The sequence below is a fragment of the Notothenia coriiceps genome, unplaced genomic scaffold (assembly GCF_000735185.1).
Source record: "Notothenia coriiceps isolate Sejong01 unplaced genomic scaffold, NC01 NC01_scaffold00031853, whole genome shotgun sequence".
NCBI classification, from domain to species: Eukaryota; Metazoa; Chordata; class Actinopteri; order Perciformes; family Nototheniidae; genus Notothenia; species Notothenia coriiceps.
The window spans coordinates 508,222-525,139 of NW_011364554.1; the positions used below are offsets into that span (position 1 = coordinate 508,222).

Here is a 16,918-nt window from a genome sequence, read left to right on the forward strand (position 1 = left end):
TTGTTTCACTGAGCGGACCCGGGAATTTTTTTCAAATGCTCCCTTTTTTGGTCCATCTGCGGCGGTAATAGGTTTTGTGCGCTGTGATGATTCGGCTGTACCTTTGGTAATGAATATTAAATGTTGTGAGGAAATCTTTCCACCAATAATTCCAATAAGTAATCCAAAATGTAGTCACTTCAGATTTGCGAAAGTAACTGTAATCAGATTACTCGTTTTTCAAATGTAACGCGAGCTGAATACAGTTAGCCTACTTGATTTTTGTATTCTGATTACGTAATGCCGTTACATGTATTCCAACCTATGATTCCAACCCTGTTAGCAGCTAATATGAAATCTCCGTTATTGACATAAATATGAAGATGGATTATCAGTAATAATTTCAAAGTGACACAGACACATTGGATTAACCTTCAGCAGCGTAGTATGCGTTGTAATGCCATTGAACACAACTTTTTATCAGAAAACAGCAACGGTAAGACTTATTTTCCCTTTCGGTCCCGTAAAGCTACGTTGTGTGTTGTCTAGGTTCACTTCCACTGCCGCAAGTTTTGGTCGTGCAGTGATGATACTAATATTTCTAGAATCTGTGGAATCTCAGTTTGCTAGCTGATATCTTGTTTGTGCAGATCCGATAAGTAATAAGGTATCTCTACCGTGAGTTCTGTGCTAAGCATTTTCGCTCAGGGCTAATTCAGAGGCTTGTCATACCAAGCCTCTGAATTAGCCCTTTTGTTTCGTTTAACAACAAATAGTTAATGTTGTCTGATAGCTGAGTTTCCTCCCGTTAAGTGGGTATGACAAATAATTGCCCTTGCTTGCAATCAGATTTAAACAAAATTCATAGTATAAGAACACTCATTAACACAATGACCTGGGGGAAAACAACCACATTCTCTATGATGACTTTGAATTAATTAGTGGATATAAATGGTTCTATTTTTTAGTGGGAATGCTGATCATTCCAACTATCTGTTAGGCTATGCACAAAATTCTTTATTAATCCACCGGGTTATTTTGCGCTGCTTCTTCTCCCACATTGAACATTGCAGAAACTCCGTTCAAACATCAAAACGTTACAGCTCGGTCGGGAATCAATGGCTATTACTTTTTATCACTCATAACTTTCATAATTCCAGAGATACATCCCATAATTCATCACATTTTTAACATGGAAGTCAATGGAGAAATCTTCCGACTTCAACCATCTCCATGCAACTTCAACTGCTAACTGCTCCTTCTTCAACTGCTAACTGCTCCTTCATACTTTCACTCAGAAACTTAATTCCAACTTTAAAATGTTACACATCTTTCTGACATTATTCGTGTAACACAACTTTTAGTTGGAATTAAGTTTCTGAGTGAAAGTATGAAGGAGCAGTTAGCAGTTGANGGATTTATCCAGTTTGCACATTTGTATGAATGCACTTATAGGTGAATTTGTTGTTGTTGAAGGCCTGGCTGTTACAGTCTTTATTTACACTATTTTGTTGTAGGCCTACTGGCCTAGATGTTTATGCAGTTTTAAAGCACCTTGGCTTTGTTCTGAATGCACTTTGTTGTAGTTATCCTACAGAGAAAAGAAAATGCACTTGACTTGGAATTAATGTACTGTATGCATTCAAAAGTGCTGAATAAATGTTTTATGGACCCATGATAGTGATTATTATTTAAGTTAAGTTTTGCCATAATCATTTATTTTTCCATAATCAGGCAGCTGAACATCATTGGTAAAAAATGTATACATTATATATATATATATATATATATTTCTATTAATCATTTCGGCCTTTCGGCATTCGGTTTTCGGCCAACTGTTTCCTATTTTCGGTATCGGTTTCGGCCAAGAATTTCCCATTCGGTGCACCCCTAGTTTGAATGAATCAAAGTGGGTCGTCACCGTCGATTTTCTCTTATGCTCCAACACACAGTTGCACGGGGTGCAGAATAGTTCCCCCCCACTTTTTGCACGGTCTTTAGTAGAAATGTTCGTCGGTAAATGAGATGGATTAGATTTTTTCATCTTGGTGTTTTCTCTATCGTGTGAGCTCCACACGTTCACTCTATACAGTGTTGTTTACATTCTCTGATGCACGAGCTGATGACGTCACGTCAAGACGAGTTAACTTTTTTTTCTTCTCAACTTTGTGTGGAAAAATGCGGGGATTATGCGGCCTTTTGATAAATATGCGGCCTTTTAAAAATCTGCGCCATTTTGCTGATTATGCGGTAAATTCTGCGATCGCAGAATCGCGTTTTTCTGGAGGGTCTACTGCATTTTGTTGCACAACACTGTGGTGTAAAATGACAATAGATGATCCTAAATTGCATTTTTAGAATGGCACTTCCTGGTTCTAATTCTTATTGTAAATGTGGGGTTGAACCAAAGCTGACCTCTTTTAAGTTAAGTGTAAATAATAAATCAGTTATTAATATATAAACATTGATATTTATGCAAGAGAGTAGAAAAAAGTGACATCTTTGACATGGTGAAGCAACAGGTGCTGCCGAACAGACAAAGCACATCTAAAATTGGACTGAACAATACAACCTGTTAGTGATAACAGTGTTAACTTCTTCTAGGTTAATTTGATTCAAACCGCTGGTACTCTATACTAGCCTACTTGCAGCAGAAGACACATGGTTTCAGAATTAGTTAGAAAAAGGTTTATTGCCAAGGCTATAGGTTAGGTTTCCAGAGATAATATTTGTTCAAAGTGAAGCTAAAAGGACATCATAATATACAAGAGTGATTGACGTGTTGACTCTAGAACAAACCTCATGGGAATTCTGCACACATGCAGTGTAGTTCATCTGTCCTACATGTGTCACAAGGGACAATTAGTCTGTGAAGAATCACCTGCATTACTGTCACATTGCCCCCAAAAGAATGCGTTGGTACAGTTATAGACACTTGACACACTTCTGCCACGACGGGATCATGTTATGATGTTGACAACAGTCTACTTTTGTAAAGGCAAAACAAATATTATGCACCTCCACAATTAACTTTTGTTGACAATATATGGAGTTGTGTCTTCCTCACCTTCATTTAGTTAGCGTAAAAATTGACCACAGGATTTACATTTATTCAAACTGCAGTGTGCACAGTATTTCAGTCCTTAGGTTGGAGTGCGTCCCTGTTGGTAGCAAGCTGCTAATTATCAGTGCGCTGTGATTGTATGTCAATAGGGCTTGTGCTAACCCCTGCTAAGGGCCACTCAAGATGGGTTTATAAATAGATCCCAGAACCATCTATTTACACACCATGCACATCATCACCTCTCTGACTATCTGCAATCCACAGCCCTCAATATGCAAAAGTCAGGCTGCCTTGGCGACTGCAGACCTGTATAAGCACAATCTGATGGAACACTGTGACCCATCCTGCCTGTTAACTCCCTCGTCTCTCTTGATGATCACTTTCCCACTGTGTTTCTCCTCTTGTGACACTTAGGCCTTGTCTTCCCTTTTCATTTTTCCCTTGTAGTCATATCTGATTTGTGTAACTATAACTGTTTCTCCCCTTCATTCATTCTCTCCCTTGACCTTTCTCCTCTCAGGTCCACGGTAACATAAACCAAGATCTGCTTCTTTAGCTGTGGTCAATAGTAAAGTGTATTTACAAACACATGGTATCTCCTTTAGTAACCGCAGTTTGGGATGCTATGTTTTCCAGGAAACAGAAGACACAAAGCTCATGTGACACTCGGGTGGGACCGGGTTAATGGAGGACCGCAGCCTGACAAATGGAAACACATGGTGCGGACCACAGAGACAATAGAATGCCAACACGAAGAGGATAATCACGGTGCAAATCTTCTCGAGGCCCATGAGGACAAATGGCAGGGATGATGAAAACAGGAGAAATAAGGTAAGCTACACACACGCATGTCCCTACTAAAATCTAACTGCAATGTCCATAGCTGCAGCTCAATTGACTTTAAGTCTTGTTCCTTCTTCCAAGTCACGACAGACATTTAGATATTCGCAAATATGTAACCAGAGATCATCAGATTTAGATTTATAATGTCAGCAAAAATCTGATTTCATGCTGCTGGTATCGAATGAACCTCACATTGGCACAAAAGTTTACACTTCGTGAAGGCATGGTGTGACATTTACTGCCCATAAAAAAATCTTAAAAATGTAAATAGTAAGATCCCTTGTTTATGGGTTTCATGTTCCGTAATATAAATGTTTCCTTAACAGAATAAATGACCACGGGTGCCATGGATGAAAAATGTGTGGACAACCAGCTGGAAAAGTATGTTAGGTGTAACAGATATTAAGAAAGATATCTTGTAATAGTTGCCAAATGTCAGGAAAGGAATATCAGCAAAGACAGATATGAGAGCCAGATTGATGGGCACAGTGGAGCAAATAAATAATTCATAGGGCTGAATGTCTGACATGTATCCCCACAGGGAAGAAAAACACCTGGGTCACCATGTCCTATACTTTCCCCGTACTCTCCCAACTTTCCCTGTCACCTCATTTATTTCACAGGATCAGGAATGATAATCCTTACTCACTAGAGAGACTCAAATGAACACTTTTGCAGTGAGAAGCACTAATGAGCTTAACTCAATCTAGTATGTCCTGAGTAAGCCTTCACTGAGAATCGTAATGTGCTAATGAGAGAGTTAACCTGCTGCAGTGTGTGTGTGTGGGCATGTGTGTTTAAAAGCATAGGAAACACAGCAGTACAGCTCCCTAATGGGGAGCTATAGAGGGAGGGAGCAGTGTTGGGGTGAAAAGAAGGTCGCTGCTATGTATTGCAGAACTGGCATGCATCTTGCATTGCCATCTAACTAATAAACAAGTCGAGAGATTATCATGTGTTTACTCTCTGGCATGTTTGCCAGTTTGCCATTCTGCGCTGCTTTCTGGCTCCCCCACCACCTGCTTCCTTTACTCCCCTCTTTTTCTGACCCTTTCAGATCTTCTTTCGCCTCACGCCTGAGCAGCGTGGGCAGGGTAAAGTGGCAGGTTCATGTTTTCGAAGGACTGATCATCTCTCCAGGCTCCACTCTTTCTCCCTTTCTGTACACGGCCTCCATCTGTCAAACTGTCATCGTCCTCGCCCTGTCGACCTTGTTAGGGCCATCCCACAGGGTCCCCCTGTGTAGCCCAGATATGTCAAGGGAATGATGAGTGACTCTTGAACTGACAAGGCCTACTGTAGTGTGAGAGCCAGTGAGAGTTGTGACTTCAGAAGAATGTGTAGCAATATTTATATTAGTCAAGTCATTCTGGAGTCAAGTTTCCCTCACAATGTAGGTAGAGGGTCCCAATGAAAAACATAGTTTCAACATTCAAAGTGTCCCTGATTCAAAGGCTCAGGAGCTATAGTTTTCATATTTGCACAGATAATCACTTGGGATATTAAAGGATATTTTGTGTATGCTGATAATAAAGTGAGTGTGGATTAAAGATGAATTGTTTGATTATATAGGTATGAAACAAACAATGTGTTCAATCAACTGATGAAGTTCATCAAATGATTAATCAAATCAAGTTTATTTTTAGCTCAATATCACAAAATATGTTTGTCTTTACAGAATAACAATCATAGGTGACAGTGTAAAATATAGTTAAAATGACAAGAACATATGAAAAACAACATGATTAAATTAAAACGAGATCAAATACAAAGAAAAAGACAGTAAGAATACAATCAAAACAATCAAATAAAATGCTATAAAATGTAGGACTCAGGAGGACAAACATATAGGGTAATCTGAAACCAGCATAGGCTTTATTAAACAGGAAAGTCTTTAACACACTCTTAAAATGTTGGACACTGTCTGCCTCCCTAATAAAAACAGGAAGTTAATTCCAGAGAAAGGGAGCTTGGTAGCTGTTTTGCGGACTCTGGGAACTACTAAAAGACCTGCCACCTGGGAGCGTTACACCCCAGAGGGACAATAGGGGTTTAAAAGATCTGCTAGGTAGGATGGTGCCACTCCATTTTGCACTTTGTAGGTTAGAAGAAGAGTTTTAAAGAGACTCAATTGTGCAAGATTTAACTCTTTTGGTTTCTTATGCCAGTAAAAGTTGTGCCACATACAACTCACCACATACATTTCTTTATGTGGCACATTTACTCACAAAATGGACTAAAGAACATAAATAGAGAGGAAAGCATGTGAGTACCGTGGGCTTATGATCATGGATCAAAAATGTCTAATGACCCACATGGTGATGCCTTTTTGTGTGCTTATTTAAAAAGTGTGTATAGTTTAATCTGTTGATGCATTATATATTTAGACAAAAGCAATCACAGGAAAAAGACAGTATAAATAACACTATTTTTTTTTAACCTTTTACTAACTTTTCCCTCCAGAACTAATGGAACAAAGTGAATTCCTGTGACAATGAATTAAACTACCGCTGCGACTAATGAATATTTTATCTCATGCTTATAACAATAACCTTAGGCCTGGGTGACTTATTCAAGCGTCTTTTTTTTGGTTGAAACGGTCCAACACCCAAAGATATTCGGTGTATGGTGAGATGTTATATATATATTTGGTGTTTTGCTTCATAAATTACCTAAACGATTAATCATTTAACATTAGTGTGGATTTTTTATTGATCCACTAATTGATTAATGAACTTAATGTTTTAGAACTAAATAAAACAAGCTGTGGTTGCCATGAAGAATTAAAATTTTACATTTACACTTTATTTCAACAATGTGCGACATAACTTTGGGAGTTGAAACGTGTTAGAAACATGGGAACGACTCTGGTAACTACAACAGAGATGTCCTGTTAGGAGGGCTTATTCTTTAGGCCCTGGCTCATTTAAGGGCATTAACTGTTCTCAACTCAGTAACTTTTATTTTACTGACCTCTCATGGCCTGAATGTGGAGGCCAAAGATCACACACTATGTGCACTGCTCCACCTGCTGGTGAGATTCAAGAGTGCAAAAGTCAAATCGGAGGCCCACTTTAATTAGATGTCTCTGATTATTTGTGTGTAAGAAGAGAGCAAATCATTTGAAGAAGACGGCATGCATTATATTATTATCTTAAATTAAGACAGTTACTCTTATATGTATGTATGTGTCTACAGAATAACGGGTAAATTCCTCCGTCACTGTCACTGGTGTGGCTTTACACATTTGATGGAAGTTTTTTTTTTATAAAGAACAACTACCCATCTTTTTGTGGAGGAGAGTCTGAATGTTTTGCTTTGCGTGGTGATGAGACTCTGTCACACTATGATACTTTTGATGTATCTGTCAAATATAATGTCTGCAGAAGATGCACAACAAAAAAAAGGAAAAAACTCTTCAAAAGATTACCTCAGATTGTAGCTACATGTTTTACTAATAATAAAAAAAAAACAAGAACACTGTGCTAGTTAGGAGAACAAGGGGAGGAGGAGGAGGAGGAGGGGGGAGGAGATGGAAGGAGGGGAAAGAAGAGAAGACAAAAGCTTCATAAAACTGAAGCAGTTGTGGACGACCGGAAAAGTTGTGAGTACAAGTTAATTATCCTTATTTCCACTCATTTTAACTCATAATATGACGCACACAGATGAGCATGTGAGGAGCAGGTTATCTCACATCCCAACATAATAATAGAAGGGTATTTCCTATTGATTAGATGCAAACATGAAATGCAAAAGTGAATTGTGGATTGACCAATTAACTTTAGGATGTATATTTTATATAGCAATGTGATATATGGTTGCATGCTGAGTTCAGTAAGTAAAAGCAATGAAAAACATGTCACCTTTAGGCATGCACCGAGCTAAACCGAGTTTTTCAATTCAGTAATTGCAAATGTGTGACTCTGGGATTATTAAAACTTGTGACATTGTGATGATGGTACAGTGAGATTGAAGTAATATGTTCAATGAAAAAAAAGCTGGAAAAGAATGTGCGACTGTACCAGAGGAGGGGCGGAGGGGCGCTCAAATGGGGTACAAAAAAAACACATTCTTTGGAGAGAACTCATGTCTTGGACTCCAAAGTTACACTGACATATCACGAGAGGAATGATGCAGGGCGGGAGAGGGAAGGAGAAGTAAGAAAAGGAGTAAGGGAAGGAGAACAACATGTTTTCAGAAGTAAAACGTGTCATTTTAAACTTGTTTCCCTTAGTTGCTCCTGCTTTATCTAGATGTTTCCAAAGTTGACATGAATAAACTGTAGAACATATTATTCCACAGCAAAATGACATCAGGCACTCCTCTATAATATATCCAAAACATAGCTTTACTTTCTGTGATTTTAGCCGGAGCAGAACCTCAGGGAAAACATTACAGTGACCGGTGAGCATTGACATGCAAGGAGATTAAAGGAAACATAAACAGCAACAAAAATCTTGAGTGAGGATATTGAACAGTTCCACTCTGTGAAATCATCCTGACTCTTTTCCTCTTCGGTTTCCTGCAGCTCGTAAAACTCACCCTCTTACAAGTTGAAGGAATGGGCAGCTTTCCAGTGGTCCTGCTCCTCTGCAGTTTCCAAGGTAACGCTGCCAAACAGGACACACAAATCATCTTGTTTAATTACGGTTGAGTCGCTGTGTGTTTGTTTTTATGCTGTGAAACACTCCCCTCATGTGGTTTCTGTTCCACAGCTCTCACAGCTGTAGCCCAAGCCCAGCAGAACGGTAAAGCCTTTCTCCTCATAATTCACACCTTGAGATCAGCACAGGTTATATGTTGCATGCCATCTGTCAGTCTGTGAGTCATTGCTCTGGGTCAGCGCTAAGATGTTTTCCCAATCTGATCGTGTTTTCTCTCCTTTTTTTCAGAGAGCCCTGATCCACCTGGAGGTTTGCCAAACGGTGATTGACAGCTGAGTGACAGCCACTCAGGGGGCCCCGTGAACTGGAGGTATTTTCTTGTCATTGTGATTGATACAATTTAAATGTCTTGTCTCTTTTGTTTCTGCAGACTGTAGGGAGGAGATGTATCCATGCACCAGGATGTACTCGGTTCACAAGCCCATCAAGAGATGTATTGGTGCTCTTTGTATCTACAGGTGGGCCGCCTTGTTTCTACAGAACACCAGTTGTAACTAGACAATGCATTTCCTGAAGAAATTGCTAGTGGAAATGCATTATGCTGAAAAGCTGACGCTAAACTGCTATGCTGAAATGTAATGTGTAAGAAGAAAGTGAAGAATTTAGATTGAAATGATACATGAACACTGGGGGCTTGAGTGTGTGATGAGAGAAGAAAATAAAGTTAAAAGGCTGCAGCAGAATATTTGCTGCAGCAGAATATTTGAACGGCAAACTTTTTGAACTAACTTGATGGCGAATGATCTGTCGCCATGAAAAATTATGTCTCAGGAATGTAGGGTTTGGGAATCATTGCAGGTTTAAAAGAAAATATGATGGCAAAATTAAATCTGTCCTCCACCCTAGCTGTGACATCAAGCACTCCAAAATCTGAAGAATGCCTCTTTACCAAGGTCTGAACAATGTTTAATATCTCTAAAAGTGCGAATCAGATTTAAAAGTTGTATTACACGAATAATGTCAGAAAGATGTGCAACATTTTAAAGTTGGAATGAGGTTTCTGAGTGAAAGTATGAAGGAGCAGTTAGCAGTTGAAGTAATCTTCATGCAATCTTGCATGAAGATTGTTCAAGTCTGAAGAGTTTCTCCATTGACTTCCATGTTCAAAATGTGATGAATTATGGGATGTATCTCTGGAATTATGAAAGTTATGAATAAGAAAAGTAATAGCCATCGATTCCCGACCGAGCTGAACGTTTTGATGTTTGAACAGAGTTTCTGCGATGTGGAATGTGGGAGAAGAAGAGGTGCAAAATAACCCGGCGGAAAAAAAATAAAGAATTTTGTGCGTAGCAAACAGATAGTTGGAATGCTGTATCAGCTTTCCTACTAAATTAGGCAGAATTCATTTATATGTCAACAGTGAATGTCTTAGTTTCCCACTCTAGTCTTGCCAATGACTGATTCTTGAAAACACATTAATATTGCAGAAACTCGAAGTCAAATAAGAATCAGACCAATAACTCAAGTAAAAAGCAATGACACCACAATGCAGAAATAGTCTATGACAAATAAGTCCTGCCTTCTTGATTTCATTCCCATTAAGTATTTCTCGTTGACAATCGAATTTCAATACCTAAATTAGCAACAATCAAAGTTAATGTTCAGTAAAAAACAAATGCTTTTATTTATCATCAGCACTGAGCGAGAGTGAGTCGATGAAATTATAGATCGAAGATATAATAGAAACAATATTGCTAATAGTAAGATATGTTTGTAAACGATCATTCATTTGCATTAACAGCAAAATATACTAAGCAACACAGCAGCCTGTTAATGTTGTAGCTGGTCAATATAAAGCAAATGTTATTTAATACCTTAAACGTCACATAACTGTGTTGGTAGTAAATGTAGACATTTGTAAAAAATGATTTGAGAACAAGTATCTAAAAAATGCTCATGATGTTAATGTTGTCTTTTGTTTGTGATGCAGCATTTCTCGTGTCTATGTGATCAACAATGAGATCTGTGTGAGGACGGTGTGCCAGCAGGATGACTATCTGAAAGGTGAGAAAGTGTAACTGTAAAACACGCATGATCATGCATTAAATATTATTGTAGTTTGGAAACGATCGGTGTCTTTTGCACATTACAGCCGAACTGTGCCGAGAGTCGTCCGGGTGGCCCAGGCGTATCGAGAGGTCAACTTATAGGAAACGCTGTCGCAATCGCCGTGGCAACCCCAAAACCTGGGCAAACAAGGCCTGATGAGGCCCAGGATGGCGATGTGACCACCTGTGAAGATGGAGCCTCTCTTAGAGACACAAACCAACCAGAGGCGTCGCCATAAAAACAGCCCAAAACGCCATAAATCCACCACTCGACACCTGGGGGTCTCCGTCTTTCTTTTAAACGTACGCTGAGTCATATCTATGTTTAGTCTCTTGTGTAAGAATATTGAAGCTCATTTCATCTGTGTGTTTTTGGACACAGGCCACATCTTCTGCAGCTCAAGATCCATTTGAGGTACTATAGTAATGGACCTATAGCAGCACTGAGTCATTTCATTGTACAAAGAAAGACACACTTTTTTACTCACTGACAATCAGTATAACGTGCACTATTGTAACCAAAAATATAAATGTATAAGTACATTTGTTCACGAGTTATTTGCTTATAGATTTTTCTTTTTCACTTTGTTATTCAGGAACAAAAAAACAATAAAAGTATGGTCACTGAGTTATAGCTTTATGTTTTTCTTTGCATATACATTTCCATATACAGTTTGAATTACAAGTAACATTTGGGATCGATGCATACAACTGAAACAGTAAACAAACACTGACAAACATTGTTTAGCGCTTTACACTCACAAAATCTCTGTGTTCCAAACAACATCCATCCATCACTTGTCACTTTAATCCTGTCACAACACACGTGCATGTGGGAGCTGTGCATCAGTCTCTTTGTCTGTAAATGACAATATCAAAACAAAACACTGCATCAAACCCAGACTGGCTTGGTCTGTCTGCATCAGAATACTATTAACAGAAATACATCTTAACATCGAATTGAAGTTCAAACTTGTACAGTACAACATGTTGGGTTTGAGGTCTGCCACCTAACCACCTTACCATAAAGAATTAATGAGAAAAAAGTTCTCCCCGGACTGACGGGACGGTGCAGAAACACAGACCTATTCATTGAGGAGGAGAGAGGTTGTGACCCAAATGACTCACCAGTCACAGCTTTAACAGCTGGGCTGAGTAGGGATGACATAACATGGACTAAATCATTTCGGTTTCCCCTTGAAGCAAAGATAAAAGCACTAGATGCCTCACTTTCTATCGCTCACACCCTACCGCATCAAACATTTCTGCTTCTTCTCTTTGCTTTAGAGTTTAAACAATGCACACAGTGCCAAGGACCCCTCCCCAGTGAAATATGTGTTCAACAGCTGCATCCCAATTTAACGTCCTCTCAAAATGATGCCACTAGAGAGCGATAGAGAGCACAACTTGACTGTAAATCAGCTTCTTTCAAGTAAAATCATTGTATGGTAAACCTTCCAGTAACCTAAATCTATGATTTGATCAATCCCTGCGTTATTATATGCAGACTTTATGCAATACTACTACACGGACAGAGTATACTGCCAGTCAGTGCATATAGTCAGTCCCACTTCTGGGGACATGGAGATAAAATAAGCTACAGAGCAAACAGGTGACAGCACCAATGACAATAATTACAAACTACTAACATTTAAAATAAATATTCTCTGTACAGACAATTCATTCATTATTATATGTAATTAGATTTCATCCTCAGATGTTTATGATTATGTCTCCCTTGATCATATTTCTATTATGTATACTCTACGATAGAAATTAAAACATTAAGAGGAGAAATTGGGCAGAAGCATAAATCAAATGTGCAAATGTGAACTGAAGTAGAGAGGGAAGACGGTCCCCAGACTATACTGTTGTTCTAAATGTCTAATTAAGAATAGACAGTGCGGTCTGGGTGTCTTTCTGGCTAAAGAGCAAAAGCTATGACAGACCCAACAAAAACAAAAACAACTTGAACAGGGGGGTTATCCTGCTTGGCAGGGAGAGATATGGGACCCCATAATGGGAATAAACAAAAGTTGCAAAAAGTGCAGCATAAATGTACAGAAAGATAAGAAGGAGATAGGCCAAATGTATCCCTCCTCAGTTTGAGGATACAGAGTCAAAGTCTCCCCACAGGTCAGAGCTGGCTGTGGTGGTGGGGTTGGATGGAGCCGCTGTGTTCGAGTTGCTGGTGTCCAGGTCTAGCAAGAAACCTGTAGGTTGAAAAGTAAATACAAAGATTGTTCCAGACTGATAATTCAGCAACTTTAAGCAGAATTTATACGTAATTTCACCCACTATGAAGTCAGATAATTGTTTTTTATGCTTAACTATCTTCTGAAATACTGTTCTGGCCATCCACATAGTTTTCATGCTGTAGGTTTGAGGTATTGACCTCTGAGACTTCTTCCACCTAATCTGTTTGATTTTAGTGAAAAAGCATATTCCACAGAGGGCGAGAGAGAATTGGAGCAACAATATTTTTTAAAGAGAAATTCCAGTATTTTGCAACTGGAGTCTATCTGTCATAGTTTTGGCCAGTATTGCTACAGGTCAACGTTGCACCCACCACTTTCATTGTAAAGACTGTGGATACAAGTGCTCCACTGGAAACAGCTTTACAACTGTCCCAAATGGGGCCAAGGAAATACAAGCTTTCAACAAGGAATTAACTTTCCTCTGCTCTATATTGACCAATGCAATGAATTATTGGTGTAACAATGTTTAACCATCCGCTAGACTTTTCAAAAACTGATTTTGATTATTTGGTTTAGGTTGAGCTGTCTCTAAAGTAACAGTGATGAGGACGATGCTATGCTTACCTATAGGCCAACAGAATAACAATTTGTCTCCAAATGTTGTTTTCTCAGTATCGTGATAAATGAATGTTTCCCCTTTTACCTTGACATACATACTGTATATTATTGTGTGATCTTGAATTAACAAGCTATCAAATTACTTTGATGTGATCATAAAATAATTATTGTTTGAATTTAAGGATAACAGTCACAATTTGTAGTGTCACAACAACTACCTACCAGTGTCACTTCCTCCTTCAGATGGTTGTGTGTTATGATTGGTAGATTTTACAGGAGGTGGGGCTAACTTGCCACCAGGAGGAGGTGGAAGAAGCCCAAAGCCTCCTGAACTCTGCGGGCGGGACCTGTCCTTCTTTTTAGATTGCTGGAAAAAGATACATAAACAGCATGAGTGTTTGTGTGGGACTGTCAGTATAGTGAATCTAAAATTTCAGGAGAGATAACATAAGAAAAAACAATTTTTGATTAGCAGTATTTGGTCGTTCAATCGTCAGAGACCATTTCCTGTTCCAGTAATGTAAGGTTCTACCCTAAGAGAAAGAAAATGAAAATAAGGTTACCCCGATATTGAGAGTAATAGTCTGTCCTTCTTTGAAGCCTAGGTCCAGTTTAGGGGTGGTGTCTGGAGTCTGCGCCTGCTTTTTAAATTCATCATCCTGTTTCACCCATCTGAAGAAGACGAGGGGAGGCAAAGGAGAACAAATTGTTGTCAGATAGTTTCATAAACCAGAATAAACAAATATATGTTTTTTAAGATTTGCGACAAGCACAGAAGCAGCAGCATACTTGAAGTGATCCTGAAGTGCAACGTTGAAGTCAAAGGCATCTCCTCTGTCTCCAAACCCAATGCCTATAAATGCACTTCGGCCTGTTAGAAATGAACATACAAAAAGGTTGGGGTTAATTCAGAGCGTTTGGAAGGTACTGCAAACAAAAACAGACTAGACATGAACAATGTGCACTACAATTAAACCATTTCTGGATCATCCTGTTTGAATGCTTAATAACTTATGAGCACATTTACAAAATATTTACAGCTTGTCAACCAACAGTTAACCCACCACTGTCATCCTGGATGCGAAGCACGAAGTAACGGCTTGAATCACTGACTGTTTCCACTGTGAGGCCAGGGAACTCCTCCACTGGAGCCTGGGCAAACAGCTCCCCTGTAGGCAAGAACAAACATTAATAAAGCATATACACTTTCTACTCAACAATATTTTCCATTGGGAATTTGGATCATGAAGAGACTAATTTCATAGTTTTACAAAGCCAAAACTCAACTAAAAAACATTAGGATTTACTTTAGGGCATGAAATGCTTTGCGAAATAGATACTTTTAGAATTCAGATTTTATAACCGGAGGCTAACAAGCATGCCAATAACTGGAATGCACTGATACAGACAGAAAAGATCACCCTGTTTGCTTAAAAATAAACTGCATACTTGGATGTGGGTTTGGGTCACCTTGGAATGGATGAGTAACAGAGAGGGGGATGGCCAACACAGTGAAATGATTTACAACAGCGACAACAGTGCAAGTAAACAGTGGCACTGCTTCTCCCTCTCACCAGAGATTTTGTCTTCCAATTTAACAAAGACCAATTTCCCCCGGGCCGTGACACGCATGCGTCCGGTCCAGTCAGGTGCGTCCAGCTTCCAATCAGCAGCCCTGGGACATAAAACACACACACAGGCAGTCAGGGAGCTGTAGTGTGATGTAGGTGAAGTGGCGGTAGCGGTGTATTGAGTGTGATGAGAACACAGAGGTGGACAATCGGCAAGAGAAACAGGACATTTGTGTTTTGAGGGCACATGTCTGTTGTGATTCTTTCAACACTTTAGCTCTATTTTGTCTGTTTTCTATGTGAGCAGAGCATGACTAAGGCATTAGACCTAAGGCTGAAAAATTACATCATCACCCCTTACTCACTGTACAAATGGTCACTGGTTAACCAATCATGTGTCTCATGGGAAGCAGGCCTGTGCTACTGTGTGGTTGGTGTGAGGTCCTCTCAGATGCAGCTGCAGCAGCAGCCAATGAACAATGGGCTAAACAATTAAATGTCATCCTTTACAATAACACAACAGCAACTCGCCAGTGTGGTCACTCAAAAACAAGTAACACTAAGTGGGCCAGGACTACAATTTGTCTTTCATTTCCTATGTTAAAAACAACATTGACCCTACTGAAGTGTCCTTGAGCAATACTTCTTCACAGCTTCAGGGATGCTGCTCTGCACTGCCTTCTACTAAAGAATGGACAAGCTACATGATAATCTTTGAGGCAACATAAGGTTACCGAGTTTGTTGTCATATGCTATCACTTTTAAGCAGTGTAAGCATAATGTATCCTCTGATGGGCCCTTCGGACGACAGCATATAAACACTCTGACACTGACAGGGTAACCAACCCTTATCCTGACTGGTGGGCCAACGCAGTGAAGCTGCTAACCCCAGTCATTTGTTATTTATCCGTGTAGACCTTGCTAATACAGCAAAAACAACCAGCACAAAAACACCGTTGCTTGAGCCTGCGTAATTATGGGATGAGCTCGGTAGGTAGGTCGCCGAGGCAACGGCTCCTCTAGCGGCTGCACCTCGCGGATGCTGGGTGAGAAACCTCGCCTCCCCCGCTCACCTGATAGCCCGGTTGGATGCTCTCGGTGGGATTCGGTAAACGTTGACTTCAGGTTTGACACAGAGGACCGACTCGTACTCGGACTGACCCTCGGTCGCCATCTTGACTTTTACTCGGTCGGTGAACGCCGTCGTTGGTGGTAGTGACGGTGAGTCGTGAGTGGCGTGTTTGTGCGGCATTAACGGCTCCGTGACCGTAATAGACGGTGTATATGCGCACTGACAACATCCTCTCTGCTGTTGTGATGCTCTTAAAGAGGCATTCAATCCACATTACACAAATGCATGGTTTGTTTACTTTATAATGATGAAATGGCATTTGAGCCTGCATCAAGTCAGAGCAAAAGTGACATCCTATTAGGGTTGGAGGCTACAAAAAAGAAACCAGAATACCAGACATGTAGCCTATCTGGAAAGAGTGTTGCTTTGTATTTGTCCTGTTGTTAAGGAGATATCTATAAACAATTACTAGTTAACTTCCAGCTTACTTGTGGCCTACTCCTCTTTGTCTTTAGGCGGTTAACAGTAACTATGAACTTACATTTTTCTACTATGCACCTATAGCTTGGGATATCAACAAAAACTAGAGAATGCAATTCCTGAATAAATTGCTAGTGGGAATGCTTTATGCTGAAAAGCTGACGCTAAACTGCTATGCTGAAATGTAATGTGTAAGAAGAAAGTGAAGAATTTAGATTGAAATGATACATGAACACTGGGGGCTTGAATGTGTGATGAGAGAAGAAAATAAAGTAAAAAGGCTTGGAAAAGCAGCAGAATATTTGAACTGCAAACTTTTGAACTAACTTGATGGTGAATGATCTGTCGCCATGCCAACGGCATTTGATGACATCCCAT

The 16,918-nt window shown here is 39.7% G+C and overlaps 2 protein-coding genes across 3 annotated transcripts; one reads left to right on the forward strand and one right to left on the reverse strand.

Annotated features, from left to right (window-relative positions):
• The first annotated feature begins 7,414 nt into the window (after positions 1 to 7,414).
• On the forward strand, positions 7,415 to 11,229 carry mfap5 (microfibril associated protein 5). 2 transcript variants are annotated; one of them, XM_010788458.1, is made up of 8 exons: positions 7,440 to 7,490; positions 8,254 to 8,290; positions 8,415 to 8,490; positions 8,602 to 8,634; positions 8,779 to 8,811; positions 8,921 to 9,008; positions 10,484 to 10,557; positions 10,646 to 11,229. In XM_010788458.1, the coding sequence occupies exons 3-8, from the start codon at positions 8,448 to 8,450 to the stop codon at positions 10,756 to 10,758; spliced, it is 384 nt and encodes a 127-aa protein (XP_010786760.1). In that variant the 5' UTR covers positions 7,440 to 7,490; positions 8,254 to 8,290; positions 8,415 to 8,447; the 3' UTR covers positions 10,759 to 11,229. The 2 variants fall into 2 exon arrangements, with proteins under 2 accessions (XP_010786759.1, XP_010786760.1); XM_010788457.1 differs by lacking the exon at positions 8,254 to 8,290 and having other exon boundaries at positions 7,415 to 7,490.
• necap1 (NECAP endocytosis associated 1) lies at positions 11,220 to 16,259 on the reverse strand. The gene is made up of 7 exons (XM_010788456.1): positions 16,062 to 16,259; positions 14,992 to 15,092; positions 14,482 to 14,586; positions 14,207 to 14,288; positions 13,981 to 14,089; positions 13,640 to 13,784; positions 11,220 to 12,814 (listed from the first exon to the last, which is right to left on the reverse strand). The coding sequence occupies exons 1-7, from the start codon at positions 16,238 to 16,240 to the stop codon at positions 12,702 to 12,704; spliced, it is 834 nt and encodes a 277-aa protein (XP_010786758.1). The 5' UTR covers positions 16,241 to 16,259; the 3' UTR covers positions 11,220 to 12,701.
• Between the last annotated feature and the right edge of the window lie 659 nt (positions 16,260 to 16,918).